This window comes from Saccostrea cucullata, unplaced genomic scaffold (genome assembly GCF_032062105.1).
Source record: "Saccostrea cucullata isolate Sc308-1 unplaced genomic scaffold, CSIRO_AGI_Scuc_v1 ctg7048, whole genome shotgun sequence".
Classification (NCBI taxonomy): Eukaryota; Metazoa; Mollusca; class Bivalvia; order Ostreida; family Ostreidae; genus Saccostrea; species Saccostrea cuccullata.
In genome coordinates, this window is record NW_026928310.1 from 4,380 (window position 1) to 29,652 (window position 25,273).

General features: G+C 33.4%; 1 protein-coding gene and 1 pseudogene across 1 annotated transcript; one reads left to right on the plus strand and one right to left on the minus strand.

The window, feature by feature from the left end:
• Positions 1–13,890: 13,890 nt before the first annotated feature.
• Positions 13,891–16,852, plus strand: LOC134277161 (mucin-2-like). The gene is made up of 2 exons (XM_062759444.1): positions 13,891–13,971; positions 14,553–16,852. Exon 2 carries the CDS (start codon positions 14,579–14,581, stop codon positions 16,682–16,684), a length of 2,106 nt encoding a protein of 701 aa, XP_062615428.1. The 5' UTR covers positions 13,891–13,971; positions 14,553–14,578; the 3' UTR covers positions 16,685–16,852.
• A 913-nt stretch (positions 16,853–17,765) lies between these two features.
• On the minus strand, positions 17,766–24,074 carry LOC134277160 (uncharacterized; annotated as a pseudogene).
• Positions 24,075–25,273: the final 1,199 nt, after the last annotated feature.

The window sequence follows — 25,273 nt, forward strand, 5'->3', positions numbered from 1 at the left end:
CTATGAGCCCTATAATGACCAAACTTGCATGGATGGTACATCTTAGGATGCATTCTACTAGTCTTGCTTCGGATGCTGAATCTGACCTACATTTTCCGATTGAGTGAACAGGTTAAAGTTTTTGGTGCAGGTTTCATTTCCAAGTTACTATGAGACATATAATGACCAAACTTGCATGGATGGTACATCTTAGGATGCATATTACAAGACTTGCTTCGGATGCTGAATCTGACCTACATTTTCCGGTTGAGTGAACAGGTTAAAATTTTTGGTGCAGGTTTCATTTCCAAGGTACTATGAACCCTATAATGACTAAACTTGCCTGGATGGTACATCTTAGGATGCATACTACCAGACTTCCTTCGGATGCTGAATCTGACCTACATTTTCTGGACGAGTAAACAGGTTAAAGTTTATGGTGCAGGATTCATTTCCAAGTAACTTTGAGCCCTATAATGACCAAACTTGCATGGATGGTACATCTAAGGGTGCATTCTACTAGGCTGGCTTCAGAAGCTGAATCTGACCTACATTTTCCGGATTAGTGAAAAGGTTAGTTTTTTATACAGGTTTCATTTCCAAGTAACTTTGAGCTCTGTGTTGAACAAACTTGCATGGATGATACATCTTAGGATGCACACTAATGGACTTGTTTCAGATGCTGAATTCGACATACATTTTCCAGATAATAGACCTCGTAAAAGTTATGGGTGCAGGTCTATCACCAAGAAACTATAAGGCTTATATAAACCAAAGTTGCACAAATGATGCATCGAGGGATGAAAACTCTCAATCTTGCTTCAGATGCTGGATTTTAATTACATTTTCATGATGAAGAACTAGTTTTAAGTTTTTATAAAGGACTATTCCAAATTATCAAAATTGCATAAATTTTGCATTTTTGGATGTACACTTTTTGTTGGTTAATTGTGTGACTTAATTTGCCTTGCTTAAAGACAACATTCGTTGAGGTGAGCTCTGTAATCTCTGATTACCTATGTTTTACAATTATTAAACTTTATTTGGTATTTCTAGTTTATTGTATATGTGTTTTTCATGTGCTTGTGTGTGCTTGATTGATTTGAAACACAAATTATTCCCCTCATTCACCATATATTTAAAGTCATTATAAAATTTTTATGTTAATTTTTTTTTTTGAACTTATTTTTATTATTATTATTACTATCTTTTTTTATTCTGATGTTGTTAAGAATTCTATGTAATCTCAATAATAATGCAATTTTTTTTTACTGATTCCATGCAATAGCATATGTCATGTGAAAGGTAAAATGGTAATAAGTACTAGTTTTTTTTTAATTAATGAAATTCATGATATCAGGAAATTTCAGTGATTTGTAATATTTGGAAGATTAAAGTTGACAGAGTATGTGTCAAATCCTGTTTATATCACAATTATTGAAACTGTTCATGTTTATTTATTACGTTTATGTCAAAGTCAACTCTCAATGCATATGCATGTCAAGGTCACAACCTATATGACATGTTCTATAAAGACTTCCATCTCCAATTATTAATGGAAATCATATGAAAGAAAAATTCTCAATATTGACAATGTACAGAAAAAATGTTAGTAATTTTGACTTTACAAATTACACAAATGTAACGTAGTCATACTGATGTCGATTCACTGGTTTTAGGCCTAATTGTATGCAATGGGGTAATCATGAATTGTTTGAAGTGTTCACAAAAATTCATGTAATTCTGAATACATGTATTGAAAGTGTCTGTGAAGATTGTGATCATATATTATATTCAGTTTTCAAGTAACTTGTACATATTTGTTTGAAAAACCCAAACTGTATGATTTTATGATATACTGCTCAATTACTTATGTAAATGTGATTTTATTTGTGTTTGTGTATGTAGCCTTGCATTGTCCATACAATTTTTAGTGTGATCATTAAATGATGATTTAAACCTTGTAAGTCAGGTGTCAAAGAGATTAAATATGTGTATGACAAGACATGATGAATGTTTCAAACCTCTGTTACAGATTTAGCATTTATGTTAAATCACAAACATAATATTTAATCTGGATTTTGAATTCCACATCATCAAAATTATACAACTATGCTTTCTTTCACTATACTCAAAATATTAAATTTATTTGTTTTTTTATTGCAATTTAACTTTGTTGAGTTTTTTTTAAATATGATATTCTATGCTATATAAGCATAATAGGTAATTTTAATGTCCTAATGTAATTCATACATAACGAATCACTCGAAGCTCCTTGGATGGCTCGTACTTAGCACACTGAACTTATAGACGTCAAAGAATCAGGTTTCCATATAAAAAAAAATATGATTGCCATGGTTACTGGTGTGCTTAATAACTTTCCACACACGTTGCCCTATACTAAAATTATAATTCTAGTTTTATTGGGTTTTAATTTCAACTGTATGTTCAAGAATTTTCCGTGAAATTCTATTAGAATGCCCCCCTCCTATGGGGTTGGCCAGATTTACAAACCAAGTAAGATACGATATTCTCCATAGTTTTCATTTCAATGAATGGTGATGCCATGGTTACTAAAATAGAAAGAGTCTGGGGATATTAATCAAATTAACACAAAACTTAAATAAATAAGTTGTTTAACAATATTTTTAATAAATTATTCATGTGATTTATCATTTCTTTTATTGAAAAACAGATGAAAGATGTTTCTTTTTACACTTACTAAGCGATACTAAGCTTCATATTAGGCCTAATTAACCCTTCATCTACCAAATATTTTTTACATTTTTTTCTCCATAACTGAAATAAAAAATAACTGATGTCCTTTTACTCTATATATAAAGAAAAACTTAAGGATTTTTTTACGGAAAACAAATCTAACAAATTTAACATCTTGGCAGAAATAATTAAAGATTATACATATGTATATATCTAATTCAGGCTGGTCAGATATTTCTATTCTTCTATATAGTTCTGTATTTGCTTTGTTAAGTATAGTTTACGGTTCTGAAACATAGATTATGGTTTACAGATGTAGAATAATGATTAACGTTGTTACAACGTTAACACTGAAAACAATCATTTGCGATTGCAAAACATAGATCTGAAACATTGACCTGCCATTCTTTATATAATATTAAAGGGTATCCATCTCTTATCCACCATTCCTCCTATACCATTGAATAAAATTTAATGATACTCTTACAAATTCTTGTTACATAATGCCATTTTTCACCTCCTATTTTACTTTTTAGCTCACCTCGACGAAGTCGAGATGAGCTTATGCTATACCCCCGGCGTTGGCGTCGGCGTCCCAGGTTAAAGTTTTATGAGCAAGTCCATTCCCAAGTAACTATAAGCCCTACATGAACCAAACTTGCATGGATGATGCATCTAGGGATGTACACTACCAGACTTGCTTCGGATGCTGGATCTGACCTACATTTCCTTGATGAGTGACCAGGTTAAAGTTTTTGGAGCAGGTCCATTCTCAAGTAACTATAAGCCCTACCTGGACCAAATTTGCATGGATGATGCATCTAGGGATGGACACTACCAGACTTGCTTCAGATGCTGGATCTGACCTACATTTTCAAGATGAGTGACCAGGTTAAAGCTTTTGGAGCAGGTCCATTCCCAAGGCAAGACGAGTGACCAGGTTAAAGTTTTTGGAGCAGGTCCATTCCCAAGTGACTATAAGCCCTACCTGAACCAAACTTGCATGGATGATGCATCTAGGGATGGACACTACCAGACTTGCTTCGGATGCTGGATATGACCTACATTTTCATTCCCAAGTGACTATAAGACCTACCCGGACCAAACTTGCATGGATGATGCATCTAGGGATGGACACTACCAGACTTGCTTCGGATGCTGGATCTGACCTACATTTTCATTCCCAAGTAACTATAAGACCTTCCTGAACCAAACTTGCATGGATGATGCATCTAGGGATGGACACTACCAGACTTGCTTCGGATGCTGGATCTGACCTACATTTTCATTCCCAAGTAACTATAAGCCCCACCTGAACCAAACTTGCATGGATGATGCATCTAGGGATGGACACTACCAGACCTGCTTCGGATGCTGGATCTGACCTACATTTTCATTCCCAAGTAACTATAAGCCCTATCTGAACCAAACTTGTATGGATGATGCATCTAGGGATGGACACTACCAGACTTGCTTCGGATGCTGGATCTGACCTACATTTTCATTCCCAAGTAACTATAAGCCCTATCTGAACCAAACTTGCATGGATGATGCATCTAGGGATGGACACTACCAGACTTGCTTCGGATGCTGGATCTGACCTACATTTTCATTCCCAAGTAACTATAAGCCCTATCTGAACCAAACTTGCATGGATGATGCATCTAGGGATGGACACTACCAGACTTGCTTCGGATGCTGGATCTGACCTACATTTTCATTCCCAAGTAACTATAAGCCCTATCTGAACCAAACTTGTATGGATGATGCATCTAGGGATGGACACTACCAGACTTGCTTCGGATGCTGGATCTGACCTACATTTTCATTCCCAAGTAACTATAAGCCCTACCTGAACCAAACTTGCATGGATGATGCATCTAGGGATGGACACTACCAGACTTGCTTCAGATGCTGGATCTGACCTATAATTTCATTCCCAAGTAACTATAAGCCCTACCTGAACCAAACTTGTATGGATGATGCATCTTATGATGGACACTACCAGACTTGCTTCGGGTGCTGAATCTGACCTATATTTTCCAAACAAGAGACCAGGTTATAGTTTTGGGAACACATTAATCCTGATGAACTTGAAGTCCTTGATATCTGCAGTACTAACAAAGTTATGAATATTTGTTTACACTATACATGTTTTTCACGCTACATGCGTAGAAATGTGTATATGCCCTGTAAGGGGTTAAACACAACTTGCAAGAATATTGTTGTTGGGATAAATACTAGAAATTAAGAAAATATGATGTGAGATTTGCATTACTTACACTGATAAGATTAGTCGAGGTGAGCTTCGTAATCTTTGATTACCTATGTTTTATCTGATACTTATTTCGGGTTTCCCAGATCAAAACATGGACTTTGTCATTATAATAATATGGGAGGCGGGGGTATCATTTAGTTAGCTCAGTGTTCACAGTACCTCTAGTTTTCAATTGTCATTTATAATGATTCCTCTAGTATATTGATCCCTATGTATTTTCATAGAATACAGTGTCATGAGCTCATAAACTATAAATGTTAATACTAACTTTCAAAACCATGCCTCTCAGACTCCAAAAGACATGAAATCGATTGTCTGGAGCTTTTTTTTTTTTTTGGATAATAGGTCAAGAGTCAAGTGGACTGTAACGATGGTATTTCCCTCTGCAATATTTACTGGCAAGCAATGCACAGGCTACATGTAAATAACATAGATTTACCTCTCAAATATAAAAAAATCTGCTGTTTATATTTTATAAAGTAAGTCTAATGTCAAAAGTTCAGAGTCAAGAGGTCAGTAACTATCGTATTTTACAAAAGCCATAATGCCAAGTACAAAATATCAAATCCATACTTCTTAAAGGGTATGACAGACGATCAGACAAACGCCGAGGAAAGTGATCCCAAACTGTCATTCTTCTCTGAATCTTCTAAATCAACAATGAATAAGGAAATTGAAATTATTAGAAATTATTATTTATGCATTCATACGTGTTTAATGATTCGTAACAAGAAAAAATATTTCAGTCTGTTTAAACTACAATTGTCAGTCTGCAACTTGATCCATTTTGATATACCGATAGAACGCGTGGCAAAATTAAATTTATGATGTGCATTTATCATTTTGTGATGCGCTTTTGTCATTATGTAATGTGTTATCATTATGTGGTGTGCATTTGTCGATATGAGATGTGCTTTCGTCATTATGTGATGTGCTATCATTATGTGATGTTTTTTTGCCGTTATTTTGGTGTGTTTTTGCATTAGATCTATGGAAACTGGCTCAGCGTCTGCAATGTTTAGGCCAAAAATATATTTTAAAAAACCGCAAATACATGTAGAGAGATTTCAATACTAGTAGTTCCACTATATGAAAAATCAAATTCAGTAAAGTTGATACCAAAAGGTCAGCTATTATTTGAACTGGTAAATCAAAGGAATTTTTTAAATGAATCAATCCATCCAGGTCTGGATGATGACTATAACGTTATCATCTCGATAAAAATTGCGTAAATCACGTAATTTCGAATGAAAATGCACATCACATAATGACGAAAACACTTCACAAAAACGAAAGCACATAACGTAATTAAAAAGCACATCACATAAATTTACAAATGCACACCACATAGAAAATAAAAGCACATCATATAATGACAAACAAAGCACATCACATGATGACAAAAGACAGTCTTTAAAGGATGCATACTATGAGAATTGTTGCGAGAAAAAAAAAGCTTCATTTGATTACATGTACGTGGTAAAGTGGTCGCTTTTTGAAACGAAATTTATTGAGAAGAGCGTTCAAATCATGAAGATTGTTTTAAAACTGTGCAAATAATTTAAAATGTAGCAATAAGTATAACAAATTTCCATTAAGAATATAATACAAACCCATTTCACTAAAGTATTCAAAATATTATGACATGTCATACGTTACAATATTGACATATGCTATCTAAATGTATATTCCATTAGTATTAATTTCTATTTGTATTCATTGTATTGCATGTTTCACAACATATTTTTAAAAAAGTGTATTTATATTAATCTTAATTTGTGTTGCATATTTTTCTTATATATGTTTATAATTATTCGTTTTTATTGTAAATTTTAATATTTGTATTTCCATTTGTATATCATGACTTTCAATGTATATTGTATATTTTCAATTTGTATTCAATTATTTAGATTTGTCGTTTTTATTTACCGGGTATTTTGGTATTGTTTATATTTCTATTTTGTCTGTATATGACAATTTCTTAGTTGTTTTCTTGGACATATGGGAAATCGAAAATTTTCCATCTGTACAGTATATTTTCTATTTAACGTCCATTTTAAAACTTCGTCATTTGTATTCTTATTAATCTATGGTGATTTCATTTGAATTTTATGATTCAGTTTGAACTCAATTTGAATACTATGATGAATCTATTTACACGGTATATTGTTATGTATGTGTCTGCTAAGATTTTTGAAATAATGATCAATTCTTAGATACTTAAAGGGACTTGGACACAGTTTCAATTGATATTTTTAAAACCAATTTTAATGTTTACAATTCCTAATTAAGACAATTTAAATGATCAGCAAAAATTTGAACATCATTTGTTGAGTTACAAAGAAGATACCAACTTAAAATTCTTCATAATGTAAACAAGGTTCATGCCTTGTTTTTGATTACAAATAGAAAATATCATATTTATAACAAAACAAGATTCCCAAAATCACTAAAAACCGTCTAATGGTGTTTAGAATTAAGTTCTTTATTGAAAAATCTGCTTTGAACCGAACATGTATTAGTATATCAGAGCTATTTAAACAAAAACATGACACGGGTCTTGTTTACATAACAAAGGGGTTGGAGCTCTAAATCTATCTTGTATCTCGACAACTGAAAATCAAACTTTTGATAATCATTAAAAATCAGTATTTGCAAACATAAAAAATGTAAAAATAAATTTGAAAATTTTCAGCTGAAACTGTGTCCATGTCTCTTCAAGTCTCAACGATTAGGAAACTGCATGAAACCAATATACAGTATAGCAATATGTTTTCTGGTGTGAAATTGGCGTCAGAGTAAGTAGATTGAATAAGTACTAGTAGATAAGTATATATATATATATATTCTTGGTTGTTTTTCATTTAAGACAATGAATCTCTTATTTAACGTTTTATTGGTAAACCGCGATTGATTTTTGTTATTGGGTTTTGTACAATGCGATTCTGAGGAAGCGATACTCGGCTTTATGATGATCCATAGCAATAAATTCAGATGTTGGACCAATTATCTGTTTATAACCTGTTGTGGTTTCCAGCACTTATGTTGAATGGTTTTTTTACAAGGAAAATAGGTCTGCGGTTTTACTTTGGTCACGTTGTTTGGAAGTAAAGAACTTACATTTGATAGGACTGATTTAATACGTAAGCAATGACTAAATTTTATATACGTTTTAATCTGCGCCATTACATGAAATTGACCAAAGTTATAGCAATATATGTCACAATAAATACAGTATATCATGATAATAACTTATGAAAGCTTCATCTGTAAATACATTTTCTGGTAAAGTCTTTTTAACGATTAAAAAGTGTCACAAGGAAATACCAAACGTATCAGGCAGCTGCGAGTTGCAGTTTTAAAACCTAACTTTAATTCATAAAACATATTATATTGGCTATCTGAGACTATTATGAAAACATCCCCTTTCTATGTGTATGTGTCGTGAAGGTGTCCAAACGCTAATTGTTTTACCTTTAAAAATTGTTCTTATACAAATCTATACGAAAAAAGTCCAACATATCTAATGTTTTGCTGAGCCGGGATAAAAAAAAATCGATGTTTGACCGCTGAGTGAGATGCTGGACCGGTCGATGAGATGTTGGACCTCTTACGTCATAGAAAGGGCGGAGCTTAATCTCATTTTCATTCGTTGGTGTTCAACAGTGAAGGACCTGAGGTAACAATTCACGGAAGACAGTACAAAATACATGTATGTAAAAAAAACAATAGCTGCAGAACTGTAGCTCTCTGCTTGAGAAAATTCGGACAGATAAAGCAGAGAGCTACAGATCCAAGCCTTGTAAAAACCTTCGATTTACGTCGACGATTTGTTGTCGCTTACTATGGGTTTTTTTCCGTGTATTTTTTTCTTTCCCCGGCTTTGATAATAATTTTAAATGGTATTTAATAATTAATCATACATTCAACTTCTATTCCTTATCACTTACTTACCTCTTAACGCTAACAAATGGCTGTTTGTGTAAACTGACATTACAAAACTATATACAGGACTGTTTCGGACCGCTAAAAGGTAAATAAAGTATCAAGAATAAGAGTTAAATATTTGAATTATTATAGGATACCATTCTAAAAGCCAGAGAAAGCTTAAACTACACGAAATAAATACCTAAAGTAGCGACAAAAAATCGTCGGCGTAAATCGAAGGTTTTTACAAGGCTTGGATCTGTAGCTCTCTGCTTTTTCTGTCTGAATTTTCTGAAGCAGAGAGCTACAGTTCTGCAGCTAGTAAAAAAAAAATGAAAATGAAAGGTATGACAAAACATTTATTGACTAAGTTGTCGGCAGAATGTGCTTTGTCGATCCTCGAACCAAACTGTCTGCCTTCGGCCAAACGACCTCAGACCTCACCTTTGCACATGACGTTAGAGTAGATTTCAAATACGAAGTCAAAACTCCACTGTCCCTACGAGCTCAGAGCTATTATCACAAAATGTCCCTGTAAGCCATTTGCACCTTTATTCCCACTTCGATATAATAGACGTTATTTTGTGCAAATTCTCCTCAAATTATCACAATTGTTGGTTGCAGCGGCCATTGACGGACAAATGGGTGACAGCGGGAAAACACCACTCTCAACATGCTGAAAGAATTTTTTGAGAAGCCCACTGACTTAACCATTTTTGCTTGTGGGGCTATTCTTACATGTTTCAGTCAAAAGTTTTTGAAAGAACGTCCGGCATTATGTTGCCCGGGTATGTTTCTGGTTTTCCGTATATGGATCGGTTACAGTTTTGACTCTTTGGAGTTGGCATTGATTTGGAAAACCGGAATTATCCAGTTTTCTTCTGATGCGCGGACACTTCTCTTCTTTGTATGGATTGCAGTCTGTGTTTCTTTCATCGTCTCTATAACGTTTATTAACATGTGTTGTTGTAGGAATGAATTAAAGACGGTCTACCGACTGTGGATACTAGCAATCTTTAAGGTCACCTCTTGTTGTAACGCTTTATTTATTTTCACGGAAACTTACACTCGGCGGGATTCTGGGGAAATCGCTTTGCCTCTTCAGGTAATCATACTGTTGATATCTGTATGTGATATTATTCTCGGTCTTGCCGGCTTCATTTTAACTGCCAGACTTTGTCATAAACGGAATCACCATATCAAACCGCAGCAGCCGCCTCCATAGCAACGCCTCCTTAGCAACACGCTTGGAAATTATTGGATGGATGTACCACACCACCTAAACTCAGTGTGCCACTCGATTGTATCGATAAATAGTTTTGGAAAAAGTATAATAAACATTTTTCAAATTTTGTCTTATCCTGTTTTGCATATAGTAGATATAATTTTCCCGATGATGATAATGGACACATATCCGAGTTGATTCAGAAAGGTGACATTGTACATGTATGTTATTCAAATTCTTCAAGGTCGCAAAATAATGCAGCAAGCTGTAATGCTTTATTGTATATTCGTTTTCGAGTTACTGCAAAAAAATAAAAATTAAGTAAAGTTTTCACAAGAATTTCTGGATCTTAATTTAACCACAAATCTGCAAAACCCAGCTTTGTATAAATATAATTAGGCAAAATGTTCATTAATCAACTTGAAAATAAATAATTTATGCATTTACATGTTTTGGTCTTGCAAATCAGATGAAAACTAACAAGTTTACAACGTGGATGAAGTTTCCAGTCAAGTTGTCCTCAGATTTATGACATTCACAAAGGTTGAGAAAAAAAAATTGATCCCGAGAGACCAGATTTAATAACATTTTGCAAGACATCTTTTGAACAAAGATTTATACAATAAATTCCCAAATCTTTCACTTATGTGTAACAATTATTACACTGCTTAGTTATCGAAAAAATAGTTATAGGAATCACAAAATGTTACTTTTACCTTTGTCTTACATTTTCAGATTTAGCACAGGCAGTACACTTCAGGAAAAATGCCAGATTTTTTAAGTTCACTAATTTTAATTATGAAGTGCAAACGTAGATCTAGAGAAAAGGCTTTTTAGCCAAGAAAATAACATTTATCTGAAGAAGTAATGTACTGAAATATATATATATATATATATATATATATATATATATATATATATATATATATATATATATATATATATATATATATATATATATATATATATATATATTATATATCATAACAGGTAACTACAATAAGGCAACCTTTTTCAGTAACAAGGTTGAGGTTAAACCAATAATATTATCACGAGGCAGAATGGGAAAATAAAATCTTTTCTTATAGAACATGTTCATGACTTATGAAAATCCTTAAACATTTATTGCGTACAGTATGAAATAAAAAATCATCATCTTAAGATGGAACTGTCCTATCCATAATTAACCCACCTCCCCCGCTTAAATTGTCAACTAATTTTTCATAGTACGAATGGTTCAATTTAAAAGAGACGCTTTGCGTAGCCAATAAAAAAAATCTTAACTGTATCGTAAGCAAATTTTTTTTTGAAAATCTACATCAGGGCGATAAATCATGGATTAACTGACGAGAGCGATGGAAATATTGTATTTATCTATTCAACTTATAAATTTTCATATTAACTTTTGACGGAAGTAAATTTATACTAGTACATTGTTTTAAATTTGTTATTGTCGTTGTAATAGGTGTTTTATCTGTGACTTTTTATCTGCCTGCAGGCTATCAACATCTGGGAGAGGATCCGATTTTATTACTTTTACTTGTCTTCTAACAAATTTATCCACCTATATTTTATGCACGTACAAACAACTCCTTAAAATTAAGTATTCATATGAAATTTGTCACCATTTTAAATACATTCTAGGTGTCATTTGCAGCGCTTAATGGTTAATTGTTCATGTAAAAATTTGAAATAACCAATTTTAGGTTCCACACAATTTATTTTTGTATCTCGTTCATGTATTCTGTATTTACATGTAACTGTATTGCGGTTTGGGTAAGATATATAACGAGACCACGAATGATCAATTAGACAAAACCAATCTCTGCAAAATTGTTTATTGCTTTCATTAATGATGTCAATTCTAATTAGCAAAAGTGGTTAAGTAGTTATTCACTAAAGCTTCCGTTTCTTGTAAAAGGGAATATAAACCCCAAAGTTATGAAATCCTGAATGTTGTCGATTTTTATTGAGTGTCGCAAAAATCAGAAATTCGAAAAGTCAGGTACGGTTTTGCTTTTGAAGTCTGAAAAATCGTGCCAGTTTGGTGGCAATGACTTGTCAAACGTTAGTCATTTTTGCGGTGATTATCGAAAAAGTTTGCAAAAACCTTCACTCTCTGGATTGTAAGGTAATACATGAGGTGAAAAAAATGCTTACCGGTGATTAAGGACAATATCAATCAAATATGAAAATGTTTAAAAATTGTGACCATTTATTGCACGTAGATAATTGATTTTATACTTTACCCCATTAGATACACATAATTTGCCGTTTGAGAAATAGCGCCGAAAAAATTGCAAGTAATTGAAATTTTTGTACTTTGTGGTATTTCGTTTTGTTTCCAGTCGTTGCATTGCGATTTATTATACAAAATTTTATTGCACTTTCTCAAGAAATGAATAATATATTTATATATTTGTGAACGTGCAAAGTTATAACGATGTCCTGTTGCATTAATTTCTAGTGAGCAATTTTCAGAAAAGGTCAACTATTTGATGTTTATCCTTAATGTTCGAATTTAGAATCACTTATGTCATGGTTGTGATATTAGATTGAATTGAAAAAGTAAGTAGATTCGGACTAATGAGATAAATGATATGTTAATGCAGTATAAAACACGCTAAATTAAACTAAACATTTAATATTATTTGTATATATTAATATATCACAATTACACTGACCATGATTTTACATTTATTAAAGTAAATAATATTAACCTTGTAATGAAATACCAGAAACATATAAATGAGAAGAGAAAAAACCCTCTTCTTCCAATGAACCAATGAAATCGGTTTATTTAAATTTTGTTCTATTTTCATTTTTCTATTCTTTGTATTTTTATTTTTTCTTGTATTCTTTTTTTAAGTAACCGTTTATAATATTTCACAGAATAGATACATAATTTGTAACAGGTTCTCTTTTTTTAATGTACAGATGCATGCACGTTAAATACAAATTTCATCATTATTTGAAAAGAACAAAGTAATTGGCAATGTTTTCACCGTAAAACCTTTTGCACCATTTTTTGCATCTTGTGGTCTTTAAATGTTATCAATCCAAAAAATCGTTGTCGAGAAATCCGAATTCAGAAGAAAAGCTTTTTAAATTAAACTAATAACCGGAAGTTGACCATAACTTCTAGAGTCAAGAATATATGGAACTAAGACTATGAAGAATTTTCCAAATTTGTGCGAAACCTCTTTTTAGAATTAAAAGTCTTACAATCATTAAAGTTTTAAAACAAGTAATTGTCCATTTATGTTAATGTACATAAGTGTTTTAACTTTTATATCCTGGCGAACATAACACTTTATCACAAGATACTTTATATGACACGTTGTAGAAAACCATACTTGCATCAATCTGAGATTTAAAAGGCTTCATTTCAAATTCATTTGTCTAACTCGATTTTATAGGTACTTTGTGGTTCTATGACGAAGTTATAGCTGGCTTCGTTTGCTTTACCAAAAGATGACGAAAATCAAATCAAGTCCTCCCATTTTCAAATAAATGTTTAAAAACAACATTCATCTGATCTAGCTTTGTGACCTTATTTACATGTACAAAAGAGAAACAAACATGGGGAACACTTTTTTTTAAATTTCCCAAAACTAAATGAATATTTCAGATTATCTGACCAGGTCAAAATCATATATTCCATAAAATCAGCATATCATAATTTTTTTCGCGTGACAGCGCGCATCATTTATTCTGTTTCTGACAAGTTGACGGGTCTTGTATGCCCCGGTTGGCCTCTCTATGAATTTCAAATTGTACAATTGAGTCTTAGTGCCATTTACAGTTAAGATCGGAGGAGAACAGACGGATTCTAACGAGACAGGTAAGCTTTTTTTTTCCATCACCTAATCACTAATCGACTGAGTTTTTTTCTATTTTACTCTTTGGGAAAAAAAATCTCATGAATAATTTGTTTATTATTTTCTTTTTTGACTTATTTAGTTTTTCATAAAACGATTTAATAAGGTTTTTAGCATTTCTTTTTCTCTGGAAATTTTATGCTTTTTTTTTCTCCTATAACGATATCAAATGCATTTCAAACAAAATTCTGATTAGCTCTTTAAGAAGTTACTTTTAATTCACAAAAAGTTATGGAAGAAGATATAATTATGAAAGATATAAACATATAAATTGTTATTTAACACATTTTTGCTATTCTCATGCCAAAATTTTTCTATTAACATATTACGTTATGAAATTAAAAAACGAGTTTAAAGTCCTATCGTATGTTGTTTTCTTATTTATGAGAAACCCGAATTTCATTTAGACGTAATTACTCCGAAATTACACAAAAAATGACATCGTCTATCATCCTTATAACTCATTTGTTTTCCTGTCAAAGAATGGCAAATAGTTTTTCTCTTATGCAAATGGTCTAATTTGTATAATTTTTTTTATCTGTAGAAGGGAACTACTTCTTGAAAGACAATATGGAACATCTTACAACTAATTTAATTCTGCTAGCTGTAATAATTTCGTGTGTTTTCGCATTGGTACCAAAATCTAAAATGAAATGTGAATGTACGTGTTCTCCTACAAGTAATCCATCAAAGAAATATCTTGCTGTTGGAAATTTGGAGGCTTCTTTTAAACCCAAGACTGAAACTGTAATAAAAACACAAACAATTCCTCCAAGTGTTCCACAGGAGTTATTAGATTCGCCATTCAGGAATGTGGACTCTTCTACAAAACAGGACTCAAAGAGTCCTATAAGCAAAACTATTAAAGAATCGGAAGCAGATTCCAAGTCTTTACCCATAAAACAGAAATTACCTATTGTAAAGAAGGTAGCTATACCACCGGTGCCACCTGTACCGCCCGTACTAAGTTACTCCTCTAATCCAGTGATAGAAAGCACGGTATCACCGACAACTGCGACGGTACGAACCGATTCTCCTAATGACCTAAGTGTAACTCCGTCTGCTTTTCGAAAGGCACAGAGGATGACGTTAAAAGAGTCAAACGAACCTCCAATAAACAAAGTTCTAAAAAGCCCGATAGATTCCCGGAAAATTAATCAGTTGACAAAATCAGAGGTTATTACACTCGATGATATCATTTTCGGTAAGGTGCCGTATGACTTTGGTTCTAGAGGTATTCAAAGAAAATTCTTGACTGAAACGAAAGAACTGGACGCTAAAACTAACACACCAAGCACACTGGATTACTCGAAAACAACTGTAAATAAAACCACTTCTGCGAAGACAATGATCACGGAAACAACAGCCTCAAAAACGCCTAAATCAACATCGGGTGCACCTGAAACGACTATCTTAGAAACTACAGTTACTGAAACCACGACCCCAGAAACAACAACCATCGAGGAAACTTCATCTACCACAAGCCTTCCGACTGAAATGTTATTATCAACAACACCAACAACAATAACAACTACATATGCGCCTACAACTATGCCGACGACAACCAAATCGAAATCTAATCGTGGACTTTTGCCACTTTTTAGAACAGCATACTCAAAAAAGCCAAAGAATCCAGAAACACCTAAGACGACAAACGCTCCAACTAGTCTGAATAGCAAACCTGAAACCAAAACAGTTACAACAATAAAAACAGTACCAACAAAAACAACACCAACTCCATCAACCACAACTCAAAAGCCAACAACAACAACAAGAGCCCCTTCCTCCACTAGAAAACCGAGACCAACACTTCAAACTACACAAAGGCCTTCAACGAAAAAACAACAAACGGCTCCAAAGAAATCGACGTACAATGTACAACGTCCAAAACTTGACAACTCAGCTCAAAGTATTGTAAAGTCACTTATTTCTCAAAATCAAGTTAATCCATCGTATTCTTTTAGTGAATCTTTCAAAAGAAACACTATTAAAAACCTACTTGATGCTTTTAAACCAAATTACATGAAAAAAAGTCTATACACAGTAACGCCAAATCCACGACCAAAACAAGCCGAAGTCGTCCAACCCTACCGTCCTCCAGCAGCCGGACCTTCGAGGATGCAACTTCCTGTTAGTGAAATTCAGTTTGGGCATTTTGATGAGCGAGTAAGTCGAATCGCTCCAACATACCAAGTACACTCCCTGGGATCTCTGTCTAGTATGCGCGGACAGCCACCTCCTAGTCAACAAGTTGCTGTTGTGAACTCTCAAAATTCTCCACAGCAAGTCGTCTATCAAGACCGAGTACAAAGTAGTCCGGAACGAATGAACTGGAATCCAGTTCAAGAGGCAAAAAAATGGGGAGAACCTGTTCGAGAGGCCAAAAAATGGGGAGAACCCCCAAACTGGGCACTTTCACAGCAACAGGTACAGCAGTCACCGTTACAACAACAACAACAACTAGCCTGGAACTCACAGAACCGACAATCATGGAACTCACAACAACTTCAACAACAACAACAAACAAACCTTGAACCACAGAAACAGAGTTTTCCTTCGCCTGGTTTCGCAATCGCAGGAGAGACTCCGCAAGTACCACAAAAAATAAATCCTCCCTTCCCAGGCTTACAATTACCTCCTAAAAGTCAAAGCCCTATCGACTTCCGTGTGCATTAATCAATGTTAATAATTTATCAACATTAGTGTTGGTGCTTTAATCACTATTTATGGACTATTGGTTTTGTGAGGAGCTGTGATTGTGTTATTTGTATGAATTCAATAATTTTGTTATTTTTATTTATTATTTTTATCTTATTTCAATTAAACATCCTTTTTATACTCTTACTGATAATGCTTCACTCTTTTTGTGTCGAACATACGACAGTATTCAACAACACCTAGCTTAGCTAGACTCACCATTCAACTCCCATTCACTAAAATCTCTATATCATCGAAAAACTAGTTTACAAAACACGGGTAGAGAGAGAGAGAGAGAGAGAGAGAGAGAGAGAGATTTGATTTTCAATAATATAATAATATCTGGTAAAGATCAGAGTCCAAACACTCGATATTACACGGATTCGTTAAAATTGTTTATGTACTGGATTTTAGTTTTAATATGGCAATACCCCACAGGCACGTAGTATCCCTTTGAAGGGTGTGGGGGAAAATAAAAAATAAAACATACATAACCAGAAAAAATTGACAAAATAAAAGGAGAAATTTTCAAAGACGAAAATCCCACAGGTACTTGTGGACCCCTTCCACCTCCGTAAATATACATATACCTCCGGGTCAAAGGATATTTTTTATCTTACCTTTTTAATAAATTATTTCTTCACTACACATTTAATACGTACTCCATATGAAAAAAAAAATGAATTAATGCAGAATAAACGTTTTATTAAAAAATCACAGTGGTGGTATTATGATACCCAGGGATATATAATCCGGGGGAAGGGAGGGGGCCCTGTCAACAAGTACCTGTGGAAAATTCTATTTCGTGAGAGGGTTTAGGGTCCAACTTCTGATTAGTCTTTCAAAGAACATCTTCAATAGGTCAATTCTGAAAAAGGGAAGAGGAGCCACCCCCCCCCCATATTACTTGCCGCCTGCCTTTCTAGAATATACCAGCATGTCGTTCATTAGACAGAGACAAGTTCAGAGGACTATTTCTTTCGGATTTACTATAATGATATCAATAGTAATTCATAGGTCAGAAAAAACATGTATATACTCAGTATATAATAAAATTTAATAAGACTTAATCCTGAAGCTTTACAGTAGTAGCATTAAGCATCTTCGGTACATTCACACTCGCTGCTAAGTTCAGGACAGCCGTTGAAATCTTGTGTACACATCATTTGACACCAGTCGTCATGGGTCCTCGAACCCTCGAATGGACCAATCGACTTGCAGGATATTTTCTGACATGTACATGTACAGAACTCTGAGGTACATGTGGTTGTCTTCTTTCGGCAGTGGTCATTACAGAACTGCTGTCGAGTAAGGTCTCCCGCCAATTCTCCCACGCCGTCACACATCAACGTCTAATCAGGTGGGCAGTCCATCAACACGGATTCAGCAGATGTTGTCTCGTGTGTTGGCAGAGTTGTTGTAGGGGCCTCAGTTGGGGCTTGAGTCGTTGGAGCTTGTTGTTGTTGGGCAGGAGTCGTTGGAGCTTGTGTTGTTGGGGCATTGGTTGGGGCAGGGGTCGTTGGAGCGTTGGTTTCAGGGGCTTCGGTTGTAGGTTTTTCAGTGGATGGTGCAGAGGTGGAAGGAACCGTCCCGTCGTTGTCGAAGATGGTAACATCTGCACAGTTAATGAATGTCTCTTGTTTAGAGGCACAACCAAGACAACAATCTCCGTCCTCTGTACAGCCCCATGTGTTACCTAATCACGATATGAATAGTATACGAAGTATAACGTGATGTTAATGATTAACTTTAGATCTAAATAAAACTCTTAATAAACTTTTTTTTAAAATCATAAAACAATTTATCTTGTTACGGATTTTAAGTTCATATTTATAGTGGTACTTTATCAATTTGACAAGAAGGCATACAATTGTGCACTGTTATTACGATTTCACACTTTTTTGTTCGTTTGGAATTTATATATTAAACTGATGCATAGTAATTTCGATTCTTTGTTATACATTTTAAAAAAGTAACGAAGAAATATTGTCAACTCCTGATTTAGTGTATTAATTATACTGTGGAATAATATAGTAAAGTACATGTATATGAACAAAGGACGATGCATGGTACAGGCCGAATCTGGTCCCTTATTTGATGTAAAAATGAGAATGCAGTTAAAATTGTTATAGTTTTGTAGTTAAGAACTCAAAATTATGCCTGTTTTACAACCAGAACTAATTTTGATCCAAAGCTTATGTGGAGACCACAAGAGAGTGCAGAAATAAGACATTTTCCCGAGTTTCTTTAATTCTGGTGGAATTTCGTCAAATTTGAAATATTTTTTACTTCCGAAAACATAGAGCACAGTCTTGCCTATCTGAGATTTATGTATATATCATTTACATTTGATATAAGTGAAATATATAAATTTGGCAGATAGGCAAGCTTGTGCTCTGTGTTTTCTGAAACAAAATGTGCCGTAAAATCGATGAAAATTTGCATAAAATGAGAAAAAATTGGAGGTTTCCATATTTTCTTGCCTTCCTGTGACCTCTATGTATCCCATGACTTCGAACCAATGCTCATTTTGTGGTAGGGGTGACAACAGGTATTTTTTTATGATAAACTGTTGCATTTTTCTAAAATGCACCCAAAACCAGGTGGCCAAAAAGTGGTCTTAGCCCATCTTGTCCTTTGTCCCGCATAACTAGTTTTGTTTAATAAACTTACTTATATGCTACATATTTCCGCTATTTTATGTGTAGATGGCGCATCATGAATATTGTATTTTCATATATTGTAGTTTCAATCTCATGTACCAATAAATGGTTTTAGAGAATAACATTAGCCCCGTTTTCCAAGAAATTTCTATCGAAAGAAAGTCACTGACAACCTAAACTGTTTATTATTGTTCGGTTAAGTGGCCCAAAATTATCCATTTACTAATCTGTCTACTAATTGGCCCTAGATTACCCATTTGTTCCTTCGAATTTTAAGTGTTGTGAGTTCTCTTACCAGCTGTGTAGTGCCATTGAAGGATACACTGTGAACAGACCATGTCTTCTGGAAGCTGAAGTTCTATTTCGTAAAATCCGGTATCCTTCGGATAGAAGTGATGCTCATCGGTTCCCGCTAAATTCAGTCTATGTTGATCAAGGCATTCTTGAGAAACTGGCACGGTTGGGTTGTTATGAGGACAAATTTTGAACTGAAAGTTGCCTAAGTGAGATGCTGTTAGTTGAATTCCAACCTGTAACAGTACAGATGAATGTTTCCTAAGATTCTATAATAATAAATACTTACTTTTTATCTTTCATCTTTCAATTTAAGTACTAGTAATTAAATCAAATAAATAAATAAAGCACAAAACATAGAAAGGTCGATTGAACCACTGCTTAATCCAATTAATAAGAAAACTTTATATCTATCAAACGTTTTTCTCTTAAAAGTTCCCTAAAGTATTGGGTGGTCTACCTTGATTACTTGTCCACGTGTGTAATTTCGACCAATGGCGCCTGTAGCATACATTCCACCAGCCTCGTTTTCACGAACTTCTGCGTCGTAAGCATCGCCACAAGTTCCACATTTTCCATCCATTTCGTCCCATTGTTTCTAAGCATATACAAAGGACCATTCAAAGAATATGATGTCAAAATTTAATGAACTCTAAATGGCCATTATCCATATTTAATAAGACAACATATTAAAAACAACGGTTATCAAATACAGCTAGTTTAGAAATCTTAATCAATGTATACTGATATATAGTGTCTACATCTGAAAATTACATAAAGACAGTTATACCCAAGGTGTTTATAGGTGTTAACCTCTAAATGTAATCACCTTCGTATTTTGGTAACAAGGAAAAAAGCTAAATATAACTATATTTTACAAAAATGTTTAAACCTCAAATCAACCGCAGGATGAAAATCTATAAGCACAGGATACATCCAGTTTTTAAAACCAAAATACTGTATGACCGGGCCACTGTGAGAAATGCCGAACTCTTTTCAAAAACATTTTTGACCCCTTCCCTTCCCCCGTGGAAATCAAAATTCTGAACTTTTTTTCACAGTTGTAGGAAAATCAACATACAAAAATTTTATTGCACATCTAAAGGACTTTTTTTTCATTTGACTCAGAACTGCCATAAATCACACAGATGCAAATATCATTGTGTTTATTATTCTTGATATTTTGAGTGATCTTTTTTATGCATCCATTTTCATAAACAATTTATCGAGAAAAAAAAATCCGGAAAGTTTGCACTTCAGATACATTCAAATGCAGTAAACTTGACATTAGTATTTGCAGCTGTATATAGCTTCTTCAACATGTAATTTTATTATCTGTGTGTTACTGAATAAGATTTTTTTATCTCTAACTTTTCCGTCGACTTTTTCGTTACTCTTTAAAATGTTATTTATTTTTTTAATGCGGTCTATTATTGAGCTTGTTGAAGAGCTAATCATATCCATTAAAAGTGCTTTTAAGAAGGCACACAAGATGCAACCATTTGAAGATTTTATTATATAGACCTATTTTAAGAAAAATAATGTGGGATTTTCTGCGCACAAAATTGGACAAATGTTGATGGTAGCAATAAAATTTCTAAATTTAGGGAACAAATGCGAGAAAATTAACATGCAGAATGTCTAGGGACAGGGGACATTTCTCTCTATATGTGGACGATCTTGTACTCTGCGGCGATTTTTTAATTACCAACTCCGATAAAATCCTATGATACACGTCAAATTATAATTACAGATCAGTATCTGTTTATTTCCAATCTGAAAAAGTAATGCTTGCGGCTGATTCATCGTAATTATTACATTTTATGACTTTCTGTGAAAATGTACTAAAATTTAAAATAAGAGGAATATATCGCTTAATTCAGAGAACAATGCTTGTATATATATTAAGCCTTTTCCATATGAAAATTCATAACATTTTTTTCTATAATGACAGGGAAAAGGAGAAAGATCTATAATTATACTGTGTTTATTTCCAAATAAGGATTTTCTTAACAATCATCAAAAAGGCGAATTTTTCTCCCTAAAGTTTCATTTCATTTCTTTCATTTTCTATAATAGTTTTGTCATATCGATATACATGTAATACAACCGAATTAACCCGATATACTGGATCTACAACCTTTTCTTTATAGCATTTTAATATACATTAATATAGCCCATGAGTTGTTTTATGTTTTTTGAAAAAAAAAATAGAAATATTAATAAATAACAAACTTTGATAATTTTTTTAACAAATATGCTTGGATCAGTTTGAGAGGAACACATACAATAAGTAAATTGTTAAAAAGATAACTTTCTTTAAGCTTACCCTCTTTTATTTCCCGTGCCCTCGTCAAGCTTTTTACATGTTCAAGAGTAAGCTTATAAATTAGATAGCGTTGTTGAAGTATTTATTGACAAATGAAAATAAATTTTAATACCATCTTTACACTTTTTAAAAATATATTTGTTATAATTTTAAAAACAAATTGGAAAAATTGAAATTTGCAATTGCATTCCATTTACAAGATGTTTATGATTTTTTTAGACATTTTTTCCTAACCTGAATTTTTTTGGGTACTATATGATAAAGTAAGAAATTGCTTGTAGAAAAATTGAAGACCATTTTTACATTGAATAATATTATTGGTTTGCTCGTATGTTAGAATGTGGAATATGATACATCATGATACCAAAATTCATCGTATGTTAGAATGTGGAATATGATACATCATGATACCAAAATTCATCGTATGTTAGAATGTGGAATATGATACATCATGATACCAAAATTCATCGTATGTTAGAATGTCAATATGATACATCATGATACCAAAATTCCTGCAGTCACTTGCATCAAAATAGAACAAAAGAAAAGCAGGCTTTAAAAAGAACACTTGTGTGTCCGAATGTTGTATACAATGACATTCCTGAAGTCGCTTGCATTAAAATAGAACAAAAATATAACAATACGACACAAATAACTAGAATTTCACAACCTTCATTCTTACTTATATAAAGTAATTATACTGATAAAGCCGACGATCCATGCAATTATTTTGTACCTACATGGTCACTGAAATCGTGTCGCTGAAATGTCTAATATTTATTTTTAGATTTATTTGTTCAGAGTAAAATTGTACATTGTCATTACTCTGAGATAATATTATTTTGTAAGAAACCTTTGCCTACAAAAGGCCAAGGGATGTGATTATAAAGTTAGTAAATGGCTGACATATGAAAATAAATGTAAACCTTGCAGAAGAGCTTGCTTCTGTATTCTCTGAGTGAGAAGGAGAGTCGCATCAGTTCAACCCATTTAATTAAGTTTATAAGAATTAGGTTGTTCAAAAATTAGGTCCCAGGTTGGAATTAATATGGTTGGGGTTATGAAGGATTCTTCTCTCTCGCATAAGAACACACACACACACACACTACAAACCACATTCGTACCAAAGCCAGTACCATAATTTTTACCCAACACAATTAATGCTAAAAGAAATCAAGCTGAGTTTTTTTTCTTCGTAATTATTTCTTAACACCGTCAGCCTAATCTTCATTCCTAACATAGGATAACCACTGTCCTTATAATTACATACTCTGGTTTCATATTTTATGTTTTTCCTTTTGTTTAATAGTACAAACATTAGTTATACAAGATAATTTTATATGAAAATAAGCATACCTCATCATTACGGCTAAATTTATAGCTTGTAGCTACATTAGATGCTTAATTTTGCAAACCATATTTAAATGTAAATGAATCACGTTTACATCTATTTATACCACGTGTATATATTTTTAAAAGCGAGTATATATAATTAAATTGCATCTGACTTACATTTCTAACTTTTCCTCTAAAGTTCTTAAAATCGAGGAAATAGATTGATTGATTTTATATTGTTTAACGTCCTTTATCGAATTTTTACCCATATGTAGACGCCACCACCTGCCCGGTGGAGAGCTGCAAATTTTCTGCTATTCTCGGCACTGGGCGGGGAGATATCTTTTCATGCCAGCACCTACTGCGAAACGGGACCTCGGTTTATACGGGTCATCCGAAGGACCAGGTCTTCCACGTCCCACAGTGGGATTCGAACCACAACGTCGAGAAGCACTCCTATTTCGTAACTATGAGAGCACTCTAACCGCTGCCGGAAGAAAAAAAGATAAAAACAGCGAAGCAATGGAACGGGGGGGGGTATTTTTTACGGCACTCACTTGACGGTTTTCGTCAAATAAAAACTTACTGTTACACCCCCACAGAAGAGTTCCATGTCGTTGTAATTAGGGGGGAATCCCGGGTAGACTCGCCACATGGAGGATCGCATGGGGGGCTCAATCATGTACCCGTGAGGCTCACCCACCGCCAAAAGGCTAGCTAAATAGATCAGGCTCATCAGCTGCTCCATTTTTGGATTTCTGATGGCGGTTTAGGATCCAATGGTTTATATAGCCACTACATTATCATCAGTCGTGCATCATAAATATGATACTAATCTTAATGAAAATTTGAATTTCGAGCGGAATGGCTGATGTGATGATAAAGCTCTGTATTGATATCAAGGGATCGGGGATAGTGTTCGCGAGTAAATAAATGAACGTACGTTTCCTAATATTGCATTTTTGAATTATAAGTATTATTAAGCTGAAGAAATTGTTTAGTTTAGTTTTTTCATTTCTAAATAAGTTCTTATAATAAATACACAAAATATGGCACACAAAAACCATACTTAATTTTCGCACGGCAGTATATTATAGTATTATATTTACATCCACTGAATATTATTTCTTTATTTCTGATGAAGACCATTGCCGTTGTAAACCAGTCTATAAACGACTCTCAAAACATGCCATCTGCATGTATAGAATTCTTGAACAATGGCTGCATGTTCGATCAGTTAACTGCTTACAGTGGCATATTCATCTATAATACAATATTTACATTAACAAATTTAATTTTACTTTACGCTTACGCGGGTTAAGTGTTTTTTTCTGCAACATGTACAACCGCGACGTTAATTCCCGTACTAACAACCAAATAAAGCATTTTATTGTTAACTTTTACATCTTTATGAAAAATCATTCAAAGTAAAATTAAATTTGTTGAATATTGTATTTAAGATGAATATGTCATTGTATGCATAACTGATGGAACAACCATTGAATCCGTATTAACAATGAAAGAAAGCATTTTATTATCTAAATATTTCTCCGTAATAACTTAGAAAATGAGTTGATATCGCACTACATAATCTTAAGCAATTAAATTATTTATGCGAGATAGATATTTTCACGAACAAACAGTCTCGCGTAATTAAGTTCTCGCGAATAAATTGTTATTTACAGTATATGTATACAAGTACATATAAATTAATTTTTAAATTAACTCCGAAACGCTTGTACTTCATACTTTATCTGCAATGTTAAACTGCATATAATATGATGTCCGTAAACTATACAGTGTATTCATATTTTATTTGTATACCAATTTTTGTAAATTCAATTACTAGTAAAAGCCTTTCTGATTCGATACTATGCCTTGAAATAGCAAAAAAAAAAAAAAAAAAAAAAAAAAAACAGAGTAGTTTGGTGGATGCGATTGGCGGAT

Coding starts and splice junctions, on each gene's coding strand:
- LOC134277161 (XM_062759444.1), top strand. CDS start 14,579: ATGGAACATCTTACAACTAATTTAATTCTGCTAGCTGTAATAATTTCG.